At 34.4% G+C, this 16,594-nt stretch overlaps 1 protein-coding gene across 6 annotated transcripts in view; it reads right to left on the bottom strand.

Annotated features, from left to right (window-relative positions):
- The window catches only part of FUT8 (fucosyltransferase 8), a 179,237-nt gene that overhangs the window by 80,676 nt on the left and 81,967 nt on the right, over positions 1-16,594 (bottom strand). For 4 of the 6 annotated variants that reach the window (XR_013951407.1, XM_080592536.1, XM_080592538.1 and 1 more), the window contains one exon: positions 8,271-8,698. Coding sequence is in view for 5 of the 6 variants with exons in the window: in XM_080592536.1 (XP_080448662.1) it covers positions 8,271-8,473 (203 nt within the window). In the remaining variant the exon portion in view is untranslated. Of the gene's footprint in view, positions 1-1,451; positions 1,569-8,270; positions 8,699-16,594 lie in introns of those variants that run through there. The other 2 variants (XM_080592539.1, XM_080592540.1) reach the window with 2 other exon arrangements.

The raw sequence follows: 16,594 nt of genomic DNA, 5'->3' as shown, positions 1-16,594 counted from the left end.
TTTTTCTAAGAGCTGATCTTGCATAGGAAAAGAGGAAGCAGATATGTAATGAAAAGTTCCTAGAACTATGAGGAATACAGAATTCTTAGAGAACATGAAGATAATTCTTCATTCATCACAAACACAACAGTATATGATCATAAAGAGATATTCTCTCCACACACGTGTACGCAGAGTTTCAAGACACAAAAAGGGAAGATCCTTTGCCAGATCACAGATGCCTCTAGCATAGAGAAAATAAGTGCCAGAGGGAGTATCTTCACCCTAAAGCGAAAATTGCATTTCAGTAGGATCTTTAGGAGGTTGTCATTAACTTTAACATCTGTCAGATCTGGATAGTTAAATATCAACATAAATTTAGGTGCTGATGAAAAATCCATTATCACTTAAACATTTGAAAGGGATAAATATCTAATGTGAGCATCAGAAAGGTATATAACATGAAGCATACCATTAATGCCCTTTTTTTTCAGAGTGGGGAGGGAAAGGTAAAAAAGAAGGTTGTGCAATCTCACAGAAAGTTATTAAAAAAATCTACAATCAAAACTCCATATTAGAAGCTAATTAAATGAGTGCAAGATATTTGTTTGGGATTTAAAGCTCTCACCGTTCATTCTACCACGGTAAATAAAAAGGAGTGATCAGTAACTGATCATATATCTGTATTTTTATGCACCGAGGAAGCAAGCATGACAAAACCAGAGAAAATATTCTAAGCTGAAATATGTGTACTCCCAAAATATACTCCTCCTGAATGAACAGGCAAAGACCACACATTCGTGAATTTGATTCTAAAGCAAATACATAGTTAGATACTATACCAATATACGGTACTGTATTGCCATGCACAAAAAAATACAAACCAACCCTTAAAAAACATACTGAAACTTATTTAAGTTCTTTCAGTAGTTTAAAACTACAAGGTTGAAATCTATTTGTGATCCACCAACTTGGTATCCCACTTTGGATTGTGACAGGACACCTAACCACAAAATTACTGCAAAGTTTCAAGGAAAAAAGGAATGGCTTATCCTGTATAATTCCAATTCCCTAAATGTAGAATTTGTGAAGAATATTAAGGTAAATGGTACAAAATTGTTACCGTAGGAAATCTTCAGACAGCCCATAAACCCTCTGAACATAAAGTCAGTCTGCTAAAGTAGCAATTAGGTCCTACAGAAGGATGGATAATATGAATGAAGCACAATAACTGTGGTCATCTGATATAATTCAAATTTTAAAGAAGAAAATTATATGCCATTTAAATTTCAACTTGCTTTGGCATACTGCAATAAAAATGTTTACAATACTTATGTTGTCAGATAAAAAGAGCTAAGATGGCAGTAGGGAGGGATTCTCCTAAGCTAGTTGTTTGGATTTTTAAAAATCACATCATTTTAAGATAAAACTAAAATAACGTTTTTTTGAAGTTTCATCTCTTAATCTGTTACCTCATCAGACTTGGAATTGCTGTCTTCCTCACTTTCATCCAGTCTCAAAATTAAGGAAAAGGTTCTTCTCTGCAACCAGCACAGCTTTCTTGTTACTGCCCTCTACAAGTACATCTACTGAGTTGGAGATAAGGCAACATTTGAGGGAAAAGTGTTTGAATTGCAATCCTTATCTATACTCATGGCATCTATGTAGATAACTTCCACAGCAGACAGTCCTATGAATAACATATACTTATTCATAAGAACTCCTGTTGAAAAACACATGCATAAGTTCCCATACCAAAATCAGCCCTGACAACTGACTTTCTCCTTAACATTTGAGATTTGAGTTTCAAGTGAGTTAATCTAAATTATGATTATTCATACCAACAATAAAAGAACATGTCAGGAAGCATCTAGCACATACCTTTCATTTATTGCTAAAATAACATTGTAAATTAAGTTATAAATACAAAATAAATAGATTTATAATCCACTCACATGGGCAGCCATGATAGTACATCAAATAGCAGATTTGTTTGAATTATTTTTCTCAGTACTTACACGTTGTGATTTTTGCATACCACTTCCAACCATTTTGAAGTAAATACAAATGATCTTTTCCATAATAAACTCATAGCAAATAAAAATATTACTGTATAGCTTTCAATATCAGAGGAATTATGTTATACAGATAAACAGTTTCTGCTTTGCCCTTGTTTAGTAATCCAGCTGCACTCCAAGACAGAAAAAAGAAATCTGTGTACACTATCCATATCACTGAGGCCATTTTCTCATCACCTTACGTAACAGAGGGACAATGGTAAAGTAGCATCTCTAATCTGAATCTCTGAAAGCAAAAAGAAGCACTCAGCAATGTAACGTAGTGACTTCCAATTTAACTGCCATATTTTCTAAAATGCTTGTAAACAAATTTTATCCAAAAATTACAAAAATATGTTAATCTTTTTCTATTTCTTATGTATTTAAAAGTTTACATTAATTTACCAGCAAAAGGAAAAATATAAGATTTCAAAAGCTCACACATTTTCTCATTCTTTTATTTATATCTTTCTGAGTTCTTTGTGTAGCACTGGAAGGCTTATAAATAACTAAATCTACATTATATTTGGCATTTCTTCTTTCTACAAGAAGAAAATGATGTTTGATTATTAATGACTACTAACACACACAAACAAACAAAGGGAATTTAAGCTGTCACTTCACCCTTCTAAGATAAAAACATCCCCAGTAAATAAAACTGAAAGGAAATATTCAAGGTTACCTGCAAATAAAGAGTGAACAGGCTCCCTAGTCAATTTAAATCAGCATAGCTCTGATCAGTGCTGATTTATATCCCCTGAAGATGTGTTCCTTCCCTTAGTTCAGAATTGCACAAAAAAAAAAAAAAAAAAAAGACCAGAGATGCATACCACATAAGTCAATTATTTTCTCCCTCACCCCTTGGCTCTGTGAGCTGACCTCAGCTTTGAACATGAGACACTTAAATACACCTAATAGAAAATATTTTAAAATAATATTTTAAATTTTATCAAACTAAACATATTCTTGTATCCAAGTACCTTTCAATGCTTACCAGGTTCTACAGGCTTACTGGGCCCAAAATTGCTCAGAGTGACTGACAGAAGAGCTTTAATAGATTTGCACATGATTAATTGATCCTGAGGTTGGATTCTGTCCCAGCCTCAGCTCCAACTACATTAAAGCAGTCATACTGCTCTTTCAAAATCAATATATTTTAGTTCTTTGCTCTGAAGCTATACTCCAAAATATGAAAACAGTGTCTAGAAATACCAGTACTTGTTTTTTGCTGTGTTTTTGTAACTACATTTTGCCCTTTTTCACTCCCGTTCCGCTTTGTAACATTTGCTCCTATTCAGATAAGAAATAGGTTATTGTACTTATTAAAACAATTGCATTTTCCACAAAATTTAATATTTAATAGACTCAAGGGAGTAAATATATATCCTTAAATATAAATGGAATGTGACATATGAGTAATATGAACACAGTAAGAATACATTTAACAAGATTCTCTGTTTCCCTGAAGAGAACTCTGAAATTGCTGTTTCCTACACTGCCAGGCATATCTGCCAGGAGAGGATACGACTAACAAACAATGTAAGATAAAAACATGAATGTCTTCCAGCAACATACAAAGGAGTATGTGAATATTATGAACCATTAATCTATTGTAAAAAGGAAGTCTAGGGGATAGATGAAAGCATACACACAACTTTTCCAGCTTCCATTTAAGAATATCTGATATCACAAAAGTAATCATTTTAAGTTCTCCTCCTCGTACAAGCCTTGTATCATCTAGACGCAACAGCAACAGTCTTCAGCAGTCTTATCATAATCCTACTAGTAAATTTGAACTTCAGGTAAAACTACAGTGCAGGATGATAATGAAACAACATTATGCAATACCTTGCTTTGATTATTACTCCCTAGCAAGTCTCTTTTAAGTAAAAACAAAATTTGTAGTAAAGGTTTCCCTTTTTGCTGCAAGACCTATGACATCTATAGTAACTGTTCTTGAAAGGCTCTTTCAATTCTACTAGAAATAGAATAGTAAAATTTATAAAAGAACTCCATGTTATTACTATTTTGCACTAATGAGATGTAGGCTACTTCTAAAATTAACCCAGATGTGCTCACACCAATATTGTTTATAAACGTGTAAGGATTATGGTAATTCTCCAAATCTCATTATGCCACAATAATCGTGCACGTAACTTCTAAAATCCAGGCAATACAAAACACCTTTAATTTCATGTATCTTCTGCATCACTGGTATATTTCTGTGACTCTTTATAGTTCACAAGTTTTTAAAGAGCAGCATATTAACAAAAGAAAAAACTACATTAACTTCTCACCTAAGGCTTTCCAAATGCACTATAAAAAGGAGATGATGCCTGAAGTCATCAGAGGTGCAATACAAAAGAGCACTTAATTAATAAAGGGATATCTTAAAATCAAGCAATTTTCAAAGATAGGACTGCTCCAACTTGCACTATTGCAAGGTACCATGAAATCAAACATACAAATGTTAGGAAAACAAAACAAAACAAAACAATACAGACTTCTCACTGACCTAAGCCCTAATTCTACATGCTACGCATCCTGCACAGGAGAAAAGCAACCAGGGAAAAGTTACAAGATCTAACGTGTTTTTAAGCGTTATAAAACAAAAGAGGGCTAAGCAAGGTTTTGTAAAGTTTTGTCATGGATACAGCATGTCTCAACTTTTAAATGGTTGATTTTGCATGCATATAAGGTATGTTTCACAGGGTCTGATTTCTTGGTTTTGGAGATGAAGGGCTGCTACATAAATTGGCAGCAAAAGAGCATTCAAATCTCACAGTGGAAAGATCACTTCTTGTTGCCATGTGCTGGCCTGCATGGATGACCAGATGTCATCCATGCACGCCCCAGCTCTTACTTTCTACCATCTCAGGGGACTGTGCTCTTTTATCATGGGAGTATGAAGTCAGAGAAGCCACAGGAATCAATGATAACGGGAAATGATGGGCAACTGAAATGTGCTATATTGAAATGTATTTTACCATATAACTAAGGTCTCCATGTAACTAAAGATCAAATACCATTTTTTCTCTAACTTCCAAATGGAAATTGTTTCAATGGCTTCTAATTTTATTAAACTATACAGTTTTTGTAATCATATTTGCTTTCTGTCCATTGCCCCCTGCCCTAGGTATCTATTATTAATGGCACAGCTACATATGATGGTAATTTTCTGCCATTCACAAAGCCTCTTTGTCCACTGAAATAAGTTTACTTGGGGCTTCTTTTCCACCCACAAGTTTTATCTAATTATGTCAAAATATGTTTACTAATAAAGCTAGTCAGATTCCTGTTTATTGCTGCAGCAATAAAAGAGTGCTCCAGCTAGGTACTCTTGTGTTTAAATTCCTAGTGACTTTAACCTAGAATTACTGTTCAAATATGTTTAAATTCATGAGTTAGCTTAACTCTGTTGTACGTTATAATATACTCTATATCTAGAGTAACAGTTATCTTCTCTAATTCTAATTTTTGTTGTTTTTTTTTTAATACATATTCACAGCAGCAGTAATCTCTTACAGGACACATACTGAAACCACAGTCTGTTGGCTACTGCCTCATTGTAAATAGTCATATTTAAAACTATAAATGGGCTATTTTAAATCCAATAGTTATTTTTAACACTGCCTGTTCTATTTGGCAAACATAGAAAGGAGGAACGGAAATCCTTTATCACTTTTTTGATTTAATAATGTGGAAGGATGACCAAGAAACATATCTCAAACCTATTTGTGAAGTTTCTACAGAAACAACATTGTGGATGTTGCACAACAGAAATAATGAAAAGGCTTTACGTTGTGATATATTATTCCCCTCAGAGTCTAGTATGTCACCAATCTCAGATCACCTCCTTTAAAAAACTATGCCTTCCAGTCCCATGATGGCTCATTTCTAGCCAGCACTGACTACTGAACATGTAGGCGTACTGCTATTCAAATAGGTCTTGAAAGTCATTTCAGGTTTTCTTGTGCAAGAGTTTCAAGTTTTCCTCTGGTTACATTGAACCACTAGGAAGAAAGGTTTCAGAAATGTCTTTCAGCAACATATTCACACAGAAGCTGTACTGAGTCCAGTTAAGACAGTTTTGGATCACCTACTTTAATTCGAGAAAATTGCAGTAATTATCTGAAGTATAGAGAAGGAATGTTCTGTTCTAACATGCTTAGATTAGAAATAACTAATGGTTTTATTTATATAAATCATGGCAAATTATCAACGATATAAACTACTATATAAAAACTGGCACTGAAAATACAGTATTTTTCTGAATGTATAAAAATAAAGGAAAAAGAGAAAGGTGTTTAAGAAAATCGTCACTGCCTAAAATATACTTTATTTTGTCTGCATCACAGAATCAACTGCCTCCTCCTTAAAAGGAAAAGAGTACCCTGTCATCTGTAAAATCAAGAACACTTACTCTTTTCTAGCCACTGTGTAATTTGAAATGGTCATATTTCAATGACTGTGCAATACCACTCATTCAAGTCAGCCAAAGGTGGGAAGCTGAAAGCATAAGAATGGAAATCTTACATTCAGGGCCAAATATTTCCCCTCTTAGACAAGAAACCCTAAGGTGGCCTACTGTTGTGTAATACTGAATGAATTTAAAGCTGCTGTAAGCATTCAGATACAGAATCTTGCTTATGTTTCTTTACAGCAACGTACTCTATATTACACCATTTCATCAGTAAAAATATTTAACTTTAGGCCACTGTAGTTGTTACCATCTATTAATTAATTGCGTTTAGTCAACTACAGCCCACTCAGGTATTCACAGCCATATTACTCTAGGTGAAAATCACCTTTGCTTAGGTCAGCAGCATTAGTGCACCTCTGTGCCGCACTGCATGAATGCTGAGGTACGTCTTCAGGGCTAATACATCCAAAACATTTTTCAAAACACAGAGCCTAAACTAAGAAGTCTTGTCAGCATGCAGCTGTATCTACAGCACATTCCAGAAACCAGGAACACAATACAACTGTAAGATATTTCAGTAAGACAGGGAAGTCAATTCACAGCCTAGCAGATCCTAGCCCTGGAAATGCATGAAAGAGAGGATGCACAAGAAGAAATATCAGAATAGAGTTAAAAGGAATTGGGTTAAAAGGAAAGGTATTCATTTAACTGCTACGGAGTTCATGTGTGATTTCATTCAAACGAAGAGAAGTAAAAAAATGGAAAGCCAAATAGTGAGGTAGAAGCTCCAAAATGGTATCTGCCCCTGAAAGGTATTAAAAGGCAAGTCCAAAATTAGTTTCTCACTGCCAACCAAGAATAACTCAGGAGACGTGATGAGGATTCAATAGCCAAAGCCCTGCGTCTACCTTGTCTGCCCAGGTTATTCTGGTCAGACCACTTCTACACATGTCCTGGTGCCTGTATGCGATTGTGGTAGAGAATGTAAATGAATTCAGCTCACTTTGAGATTAAAAAGAATAAAAAATATAATATACCATCCTTCCATTCCCTACAATATTGTATAGAGTTTTGCTCCTCTATTTTCTTACAACAGCACATGAAGCCTCTGCACTTGCAGGACGTTTAGGTTGTGTGTGGTGATATCCACATACCTATACACAATCTGACTGTGGCATCACATCCTGCCTAAGAAGCTCTCTCTTACAAGTATTTGAGAAAGTAATATAGAGATATCAGAAGTCTATGTAAAGAGTTGTCTGAAAAGGTGAAAGAACACTTTAAACTGTAATTGTATCAATCCATAATACAACAAATAATTATAAAAAGGGAAATGATCATACTATTCCACAAGTATTGCTGCAAGTTTAGCAGCTTGGCAAGGAGCAAACTTAGCAGCTCATCTTGAACAAGTTCACATATAACTTCAACAAACTATACAAATTCTCACCACTTTGAAAATAAATGCTTCCAGTTACTGCATGTAGAAGCATAGAAAAGTTGCTAGCTGTTCTAATTGGTTTAAATATCATACCATTTGCACTTGTTGACAGTGAGAAGTTAGTCACCTACAGAAGTTATTGGTTATTGTGGCAACAGCACTTGGACACCATTAATTAATGACTATCTTAGAGCAAAATTAAATGTAAAACATTATTGAATTTCTTTAAACATTTTGGAACATACTTTCATTTATAACACTGATTGAAACACTGACTTATACTTTAAAATATACTAAATGTGAAGTTTAAAAAAAACTTTAATTTTTGATATTTCATACAACCATTTTCTGAACAATTTTCAGATCCTACCTGAGAGATTCTGCCATCCTCCTTAAGTCTTCATTTTGCTGCTTTAAACGTTCAAGTTTAGCAAGTATCTTGGATAATTCACGACTAGAATGATCTGGGTGCTCACTGTCTCGTACCAAGTGTCCACCAATATAAAAAAGTAAAGTTCCCCAAGCAAAGAGGATGAGCATAATCCAACGCCAGGAACCAGTCCATGGCCGCATTTTCAGATGTTCAATTCACTCCAGAACTGCTTCTGCTCACAAAATAACAAACATTTTAAGTCCTTAGCCTGTACAAAAAAGTGCACAATTTCAGTTCCTCTGCTTCACCACATTGTACCGGAGAAAAATTATTCTCAGTGTTTGTCTTATTGCAACTCCTTAGAGAAGATCCTTACAGAGCTGTACATAGAAAGCATTAACATTGTATCATTCTTGAAGTATACTCTGTGAAAAGAACAAAAAAAAAAAGAAATTATAATTCTGATATATAAAAATATACTTGACTGCAATTAAGCTAAGTGTATTGTCATTAACAATCAGGAATAATGACTGAAAATGTTACTACATTCTGTCAAACAGAAAAAGAAAACATTTTTAACTTTCCACACTAAATACACTGAGCTCGGGCACAACTACAAAAAGAATATTCCATTAATTCTGGGTTTGAAATGGCCAGAAGAAACATGACTTTTTGTAAGAGAAATATTTACCAGTTAAAGTGTCGCTTCACACCTTAAAATACATCAAACATCATTCCATGGTAAACTTCGTATTCTCCTTTATCAACAACAAAGAGTTTTATTCAATTATAAATTCATTTTCTTTTTTTTTTTCAGCTTTTATGAACTCTCTTCTCCACTATCTTATAACATGACTAATACCCTGTAACAAAACAGTTATTGCCATTTCTAACAGTATATTGGCATGTAGATTGGCCTAGGAGCAGTTGTAACACCAATTAAGCAACTGCAAGCACTGCAAAGACTGTAAGCAATAGTTTCTACACAAACAACCCATTATATATCTTCCTTTAAAATTTCTCGTGACCACTGAAATGGTCATCTAAAATTAAAGCCAAAATTTTATTTCTTGCTTAAAATTGTAAGACAACACAACTTCCCTCTTTACCCTTCCACTGCACTTGCTGAAACAGATACGAAGAAACACTGAAAATTTAAAAAGTAAAAAAGAGGGGGGATTTCAAGTAAAGCCTATGCGGCATTGTTACGCTCACAGGTCTGAAAATCAGGCTTGAGCTTAGAAACCTAATTTTTAGAAATGGGTTTGTTCTGCATTAAAACTACCAAACCCAGTTTGACAAGCATTATTATTAAAAGTACAAAAACGCTTAAAAAGTAATACCTTCTCGCATTGAAAAGCACTGCATTCATTTAAAAAAAAATGCAAAATCACCTCATCATTTTCTACTTGGCAAACATCATTTAACGACTGCAAGAATTTCCTCATTTTACCTAGAACAAACTTTAAGCTCTAATAGATAAAAGTTCAAAATCTTCAAAAGTGCTTCTCACACCTCTTCATCCTTATGCCTTTTATAATCAATTTCCAAAATAACCTCTATTTCCAATTCTCAAAGCTGGAAGTCTACCCAATTTCTTCTGAGGTGTTATCCACACCCACATTCTCCCAAATTATTATTCTGCTTAATCCTTCTTTCACCTTAATTTCTTTTTCCTTTCACTTAGATTTTTCTTTTGTTTCAACTCCATTTCAAGTTTAGAGAAAAGACTCCCCATTAACTTTCAAACTCACCCATACTCAGAGCACTTGCTTCCAGATAGAAATATTCAAAGGTAAAAAATATTTTAAAATGCTGAAAAAAATATATTTATTTTACTGGAAGATTTTTGTTTGTATAATTTTGAAAGAGGCACAAAAATTTCACTTAAGACTAGTAAGATGGCACACAAGATAAATCATTTAAAAACTGAATGCTACTAATGAAATGGAAAACCTTTGTAGTACCTCTCTCATGCCTTTCCATTTAATGCATCTATGACAAGATGAGTTATGAACAGATTTTTTTTTTTTGAAAGCAAGGTCAGATTCCCACGCTAGGAGGATATCATCTTCTACAGATCTCTAAGAAAGCTTACATATTTTGCTTTAACTTGGCAAAAGTGTGGGACTGCCTCTAGGAATAGTGGCTTCCTCTACAATCTTTTAGATCACTGCACGAATAAAAAGAATATATAGAGAGTATAGGCCATACTCAGACCACAGAGGATTGTTGCTGTAAGCAAAGCAAGCCTGAAGTTAAATCAGTTACCTGCAAGCGCAATTAATATAAAACTCCTATGGACTGAAGTTCAAGCTCTAAGTGGAAAAGTGTATGCTTACATCTATACTTCCAATCACCCAGAAAATGGGTGACAAAAAGTTAAAGTTAAATTGAAAGTAAAGTATCACCTAGTAGTAAGCTACTTCTCAGGTCTGATTTCACCCTGTAGCTTTATTATAAAAACTCAATATAAAATGCATTATTTAATGAAGTAAAAACGTTTTGATAAGTACTTGCTATTATAAATCATTAGGAATACACAATCTTTAATGCATCAGTTGAATGTAAACTAATATTGTGAGAAAGGAAGTCAAATTAAATTGTATTTACTGGCAAATGCACAGCACATAAAAAGTGGTTAGTGTCACAAATTTATTTAGATTCCATTAAAAAGAAAACAGAATATTTACATAAAAGTAAATGTCTGCTTCAATGACTTAAAAATCAAATTGTTCACACTACACATGTAAGCCACAATTCATTGTAAGCGTACAAAACATTTTGTAGTCAAATTAGCATGAAAGGTTTGATTAAAAACCACTACTTCAAACGAAAGAATGCAGTGTTTACAAAATTACTAACGGAAACAGTAAAGAGAACACTAACTTAATTAAAATGGTTTAAAAAAAAAGATTGAGGTGTAGCTCTGCCATCAGAATAAATAATATGCATCCATATTAAAGTTCTTTTGCTACAGCAAAACAATTAATGAATGAAAAAAAATAATACTATCTTTCCTCACCTTGCGCCCCATAATGTCTTCCTTTAGAAGATACTTACAAATCAGAAACTTGAATAACTCAATACCATCATTTTAAGTGAAAGGATGTCAATGATTTAAATAAGAACTTACTGTTCCCAACATGATTTCAATACCAAATCTAGTGATAGAGTGGAGACTTCCTGCTTACTTGTTTTTGGTTGCCAGTCAGAATTATGGGCCTAGAATAGCATTATACCCTTTTCCTTGGCAACGTACAGTTTCAAATTATTCTAGACTCACTTCAAAGCAAGTTAAGCAAGTGTACTTTTGGCTCAACTACCTACTGACCTGGTTTCAAGGGTATCTTACATAAGTTGAAAAGAAAAAAACTACTCATGAAGTAAAACTCATGCATCATTAGAGCTAATACCTATACCATTATATTTAATGGCATGTAAATTATCTAAAATTCTTTTTCAGAGCATGAAATACGAAATTCACTCCACTGTTAAGGACTAGCACAATGACTTTTTGATCACTAAATGTGGAACACTCAAAAAGTATGTTTTACTGTACATGTAATTTAGACTGGATGCTCTTATCATTGTTAGTTTTTCTTAATATGACTTATTTAAGTCAGTATTTTTAAGATTTCACCTGCGAAAGCATGCCAGTCTAAGCATATTAACCTGTTCTGCTCTTAGGAGAAAGAAAAAAGCAAACACAAAATTGCCAATTCCAGTTCCTATGTAACAATGATGTGACAGCAGTGCTTCTGACAAAGGACTGAGGACTAAAGAAATAATCCTTTTAGAAATAAAATGACTAGGTAGCGTTTGATACAAATAAGCAAACAGATTGCAAATATTATTCACAATGTGTACAATGTATTCTTCATGAAGGGTTAAATACCATTTGTTTAATGAAAACATCATGTTCTAATCTCGGCTAGGTAGTAAATAGCTTAGAAAAGATTTCTTCAGTCACAATCTACACCCTGACATTTCAGGTAACCATGTCACAGAAACCTGTTTATAAACCAATTAAGTTCCACTTAAAAAAACAACAACAGTGTTTTTCTTTAACACGTTATTGGAACGCTGTTCCAAAACTCATTCTTCTAATGCTTAAAGGCTGTCTTTAATTTCCAAACTAAATCCATACTTAGCATATCTATACTAGAGCTTTCTTGTGCTAGTATAAACTCGGTTTATAGAGTGCAATTCCTGTCTTATTCTGTACCCAGAACATGTCTACAGAAAGCGGCCATATCCTTGCTCAGACTTATATGCTAGTCTAAATAGAACAGGCACTTCACTATGAGTGACTTACAAATTCTCTGCATCCTGGACAAGCTCCCTTTCAGATTAAATCTTTTTAGAACATCAGGAATCAGAATTGCATACATAACATGCAAGGTATTATCAATATGTTCTACAAAGCAAGTACTTTCTTTTCTCTCATGCATCCTAGGACTGAATTTGTCTTTTTCATGGTCCCATTACTTTTAGCAGTCCTCAACCATTTTGTGAGGACGTAATAGCTCCAAAACTTTTTGCACATATATCTCTTCAAATTGATGAGCTCCTGTTCTATGAACAGAAACTCTTATTTTTAATCCTTTCACTTGGTGTTATCATACTTGATCCTATTCTAACAGTCCAGTATCCAAAGTAAAACAATTCCTCTTGCACATTATTCTGACTCTCATCACAACCCCTCTCTACTTTGCCACTTAATTTTCGTTAGAATCTGTTTTTGGAACAGTCACACTATTTGGATATCACAAAAAGGTTCTTCACCAAGAGGGTGGTTGCACACTGAAACAGGCTCCCCAGGGACGTTGTCACGGCACCAAGCCTGTCGGAGTTTAAGAAGTGTTTGGACTGTGCACTTAGTTATATAGTCTGAATTTTTGGGTAGACCTGTGTGGTGCCAGTAGTTGGACTCGATGATCCTTGTAGGTCCCTTCCAACTGGGGATATTCTATGATTCTGTGATATCATCATGAACCTGAGATGGGTAACAGATGCAATCCACAAGGAACTGTACTAATATTGCCTCTCCTCCAGTCTAAGACTCTTCCTTGCAGGACAAGTCACTGTCAATTCATGCCTTCAGCCACTTCCTTTTCTAATACCTTTTCTGGAACAAGGACATAAATTTTGTAGTATTCCATACGTACATTTAATTATTGTATAAAGTTGCTTCTTTTTTTTCTTCTCAACTTCTATCTACATGCACGACAGGACATAAGTAAACATAATCATGAGGCTTATTTACTATTTACTTCTACATCCATACCTTCATCTTTACTACTGTTTTTGTAAAAGCCTGATTTTATATCTCTGTGGATTTCTCTGAGCAATCTGTGTAATTTTCTCTCCGTATACTCCCTTATAATTTTGTGTCAGATGAGCGGATTATTTACACAATCAACAGATTATTCTCTAATTAAACATTTTCTTAATGGAATTCACCATCCTTTTGAATTCCATTGCAAGTGTAGATTTATTCAATAATGAAGCTTTCAAATACTATAATTTCTGATCTTCACCACAACAAACTCCCTGGCAGGAAGATATACCCACAGCGCTTGGGATTTTTAAGATGAAAGTATATATAGGACACTGAATTTGAAATAGTTCAACAAGAGCTCAGAATTAACCAAAGTAATAACTTTTTAGAACTAGGGATGTCATCAACCATCTAAACAGATACTGTTTGATAATATCGAGCAACCCTCTGTTTTAGATAAGGTAATAAAAATAAGCGATTACAGTTTTTATAACATACTACATTTGAAAGCATAAAAAAAGATGCAGTAATTTCTAAGCATTTTTTTCATGTAGACAGCTGTTGAAGTTTCAGTAGACAACTGATGCAATGTTAAACAAAAGAGGGAATTGTACCTTAAAAGGAAAAGAGATATACAGCTTGCTTTTCAAACACTCTCAAGGTTCTCTGTCAAACACTTAGACAAAAAGCAACTGGAGATTTTTCTTTTAGAAAGAGAGGAGAGTAATCTACAGGAACAATATGCTTCTCCATGGAAATTATATATATAGACTCATTTTAATAAGCAATGGATAAAACAGTCTTCAGTTTTACAATTCCTTTTAACTATTAAAATAATACATTAACCAGAAACACAACAAGGTTAAAAATTGTCTTACATGAACTAACCAAATGTCTCTGTAAGATATAGTCATCTTAGTAAATGAACAGGACAATTACGTAAGAGGGGAGGTTTATTTATTCCTGTTTGCTTACTGAATTAACACTATACAACCCTAATCTAGCAGTCATGGCCAAGAATGAATTATAAAAATTTGAAACACCAAGCATGATCTTCCTCCACAGTAATAAGTTAATAATCTACTAATAGCCCTTGCAAAAACCTCATTCCAAAAGAGAATAGGAAGAATGAGTGTTAAGTCTGAGGAAACAATATAGTAAAAGAAATGAAAGTTAGCAGGACACCATAACTTACATTAAAAATGAAAGGATTTCTGATGATGGATTGCTTCTTGCATTTGCAAACAAAGGCCTAACAAAATCCAAGGTCTAGGAGTTTAACCTAGATAAATTAAGCTTATGAGACAGGGGAAAGGACGGTCTACATCTGTAAATGTATAACAGCTAAAGGAATTAACTATTGAAACGGATAACGTAATGAGATAATGGATTCTCTGTCACTCATTCCATTTAAAATGACGCTTCAAAAACGTTTACAAATATATAGTAATCACTCAAAAGTTTGAAAAGAATTGAGTTTTCTGGCTTGCACTAGTCAGGTAAGAATCGATGAACAGAAACAGCCCATCCCTTTCTTTACAGAACTTAGTATGTTCTTAACAGAGCACAGAATTTAATACCCACAGTTGTGTAAAACACCACTGGAGATCAGTAGAAGTCGAGAGCAAAGAAGGCCAGTCTTCTTAGCCTACCAAGCTGCATACCAAATCTTAACATGGTCAATAGCCACCTACTATGCCATGTATTTTGAAGAGATGAAGAGATCAGAACAAGACTCAGTGGAACATTTGATCAATGCAATATGCTGCTGGTTGACTTCTTCCAGCAGCTGAGAATTTATATTAACCCACAGCCTCTATGTCAGCATGACCGACTACTGGTTACAATGTGATTCAAAAACGCAAGTTGCATTTAAACTGCATGTAAGCTACACATTCACTATCGCTTCTCAGAAGAGTGGATTGCAAGGCACTCTAGCCGGTTAAAATGTACTCACAAATGCTTACTGAGCTTGATAATCTTTCAGACAACTTTTAGCCACAATGGCCTAACTTTTGATTTTTTTTCTCCAAAGGCACAATCAGGAATGGATATTTGCCAGAGGCAGAAACTGGAGATAATGGTGAGGGATACTGATGTTGCTTGGGGGGCAGCACAGCTGCCAAATGCCAGTATAATCTCAATACCTTGGGTAAGGAACAGAGTGGCAGGGGCAGGAATGGACAACCTTTAGCTAGTATTTGATCCTTCCATTCTTTTGGTGCTAAACCAACTTTGAAATGCTTCTCTGCCACCAGCTTCCCCACACCATTCCTTAATGGCTGCAAACATGAGAAGCAAGATCAGAGACCAGATATTTCTTCTTTGGCTGGCATTAAAGCAATATGCAACATCTAATAAACAAGAAACTTAGCAGCAGCCTGTTCACAACTCAGCTGGATGTTTATAAATCAAGCTGAAAAACAGACAGATAAGAAAGCTACTGAGTTTGTAATTGTTATGCGAAACTGCATGACACTTGGCAGCCACAAGAAAACGAGTGCTATTTGCAACCAGGAGGTTTTTCAAACTCCTGGTGTAGGGAAGGCTATATCATACTCAGAAGCTTGAAAAGGAGTCACAGAACTGAGCTAAATGCCTTCCTTGCTACACTCAGGAGACTTGGAGATTGGGTGATTTGACAACAAAGTAAAAGAAACGCTAGAAAACAGTTCTGAGTTAACCACATCAGACAGAAAATATCTGCAGTGATCATTATTGAAGTATTATAGATTCACTTTGTATCACCATCTTCTAATTTAAGACTGTTTTCTACCATGTTTTTACTAGAAAAAAAAATGTTGAAGACTGTTGAAATACTAATACTGCCATATGATAAAGGAGTATTTGCCTTAAATTTAATTCCATTATGCCACAATATATGTATCTTAATGTGTAAAAATTCCCCTCAGCACTCCACTTTTCTTTTAAACGCTGTTTTATTTTTATAGATCAAAAACTTTTACTTTAGGACACTGAACCTTACACACCACAAAGACAGGAGAGATATCTGATCTGTAACTAATGAGTTAATTCA

This window comes from Anser brachyrhynchus (genome assembly GCF_964034855.1).
Source record: "Anser brachyrhynchus genome assembly, chromosome: 5".
Taxonomy (NCBI): domain Eukaryota; kingdom Metazoa; phylum Chordata; class Aves; order Anseriformes; family Anatidae; genus Anser; species Anser brachyrhynchus.
The sequence above is the reverse complement of the archived record's forward strand: the minus strand, read 5'-3'. Positions and strand labels throughout refer to the sequence as shown.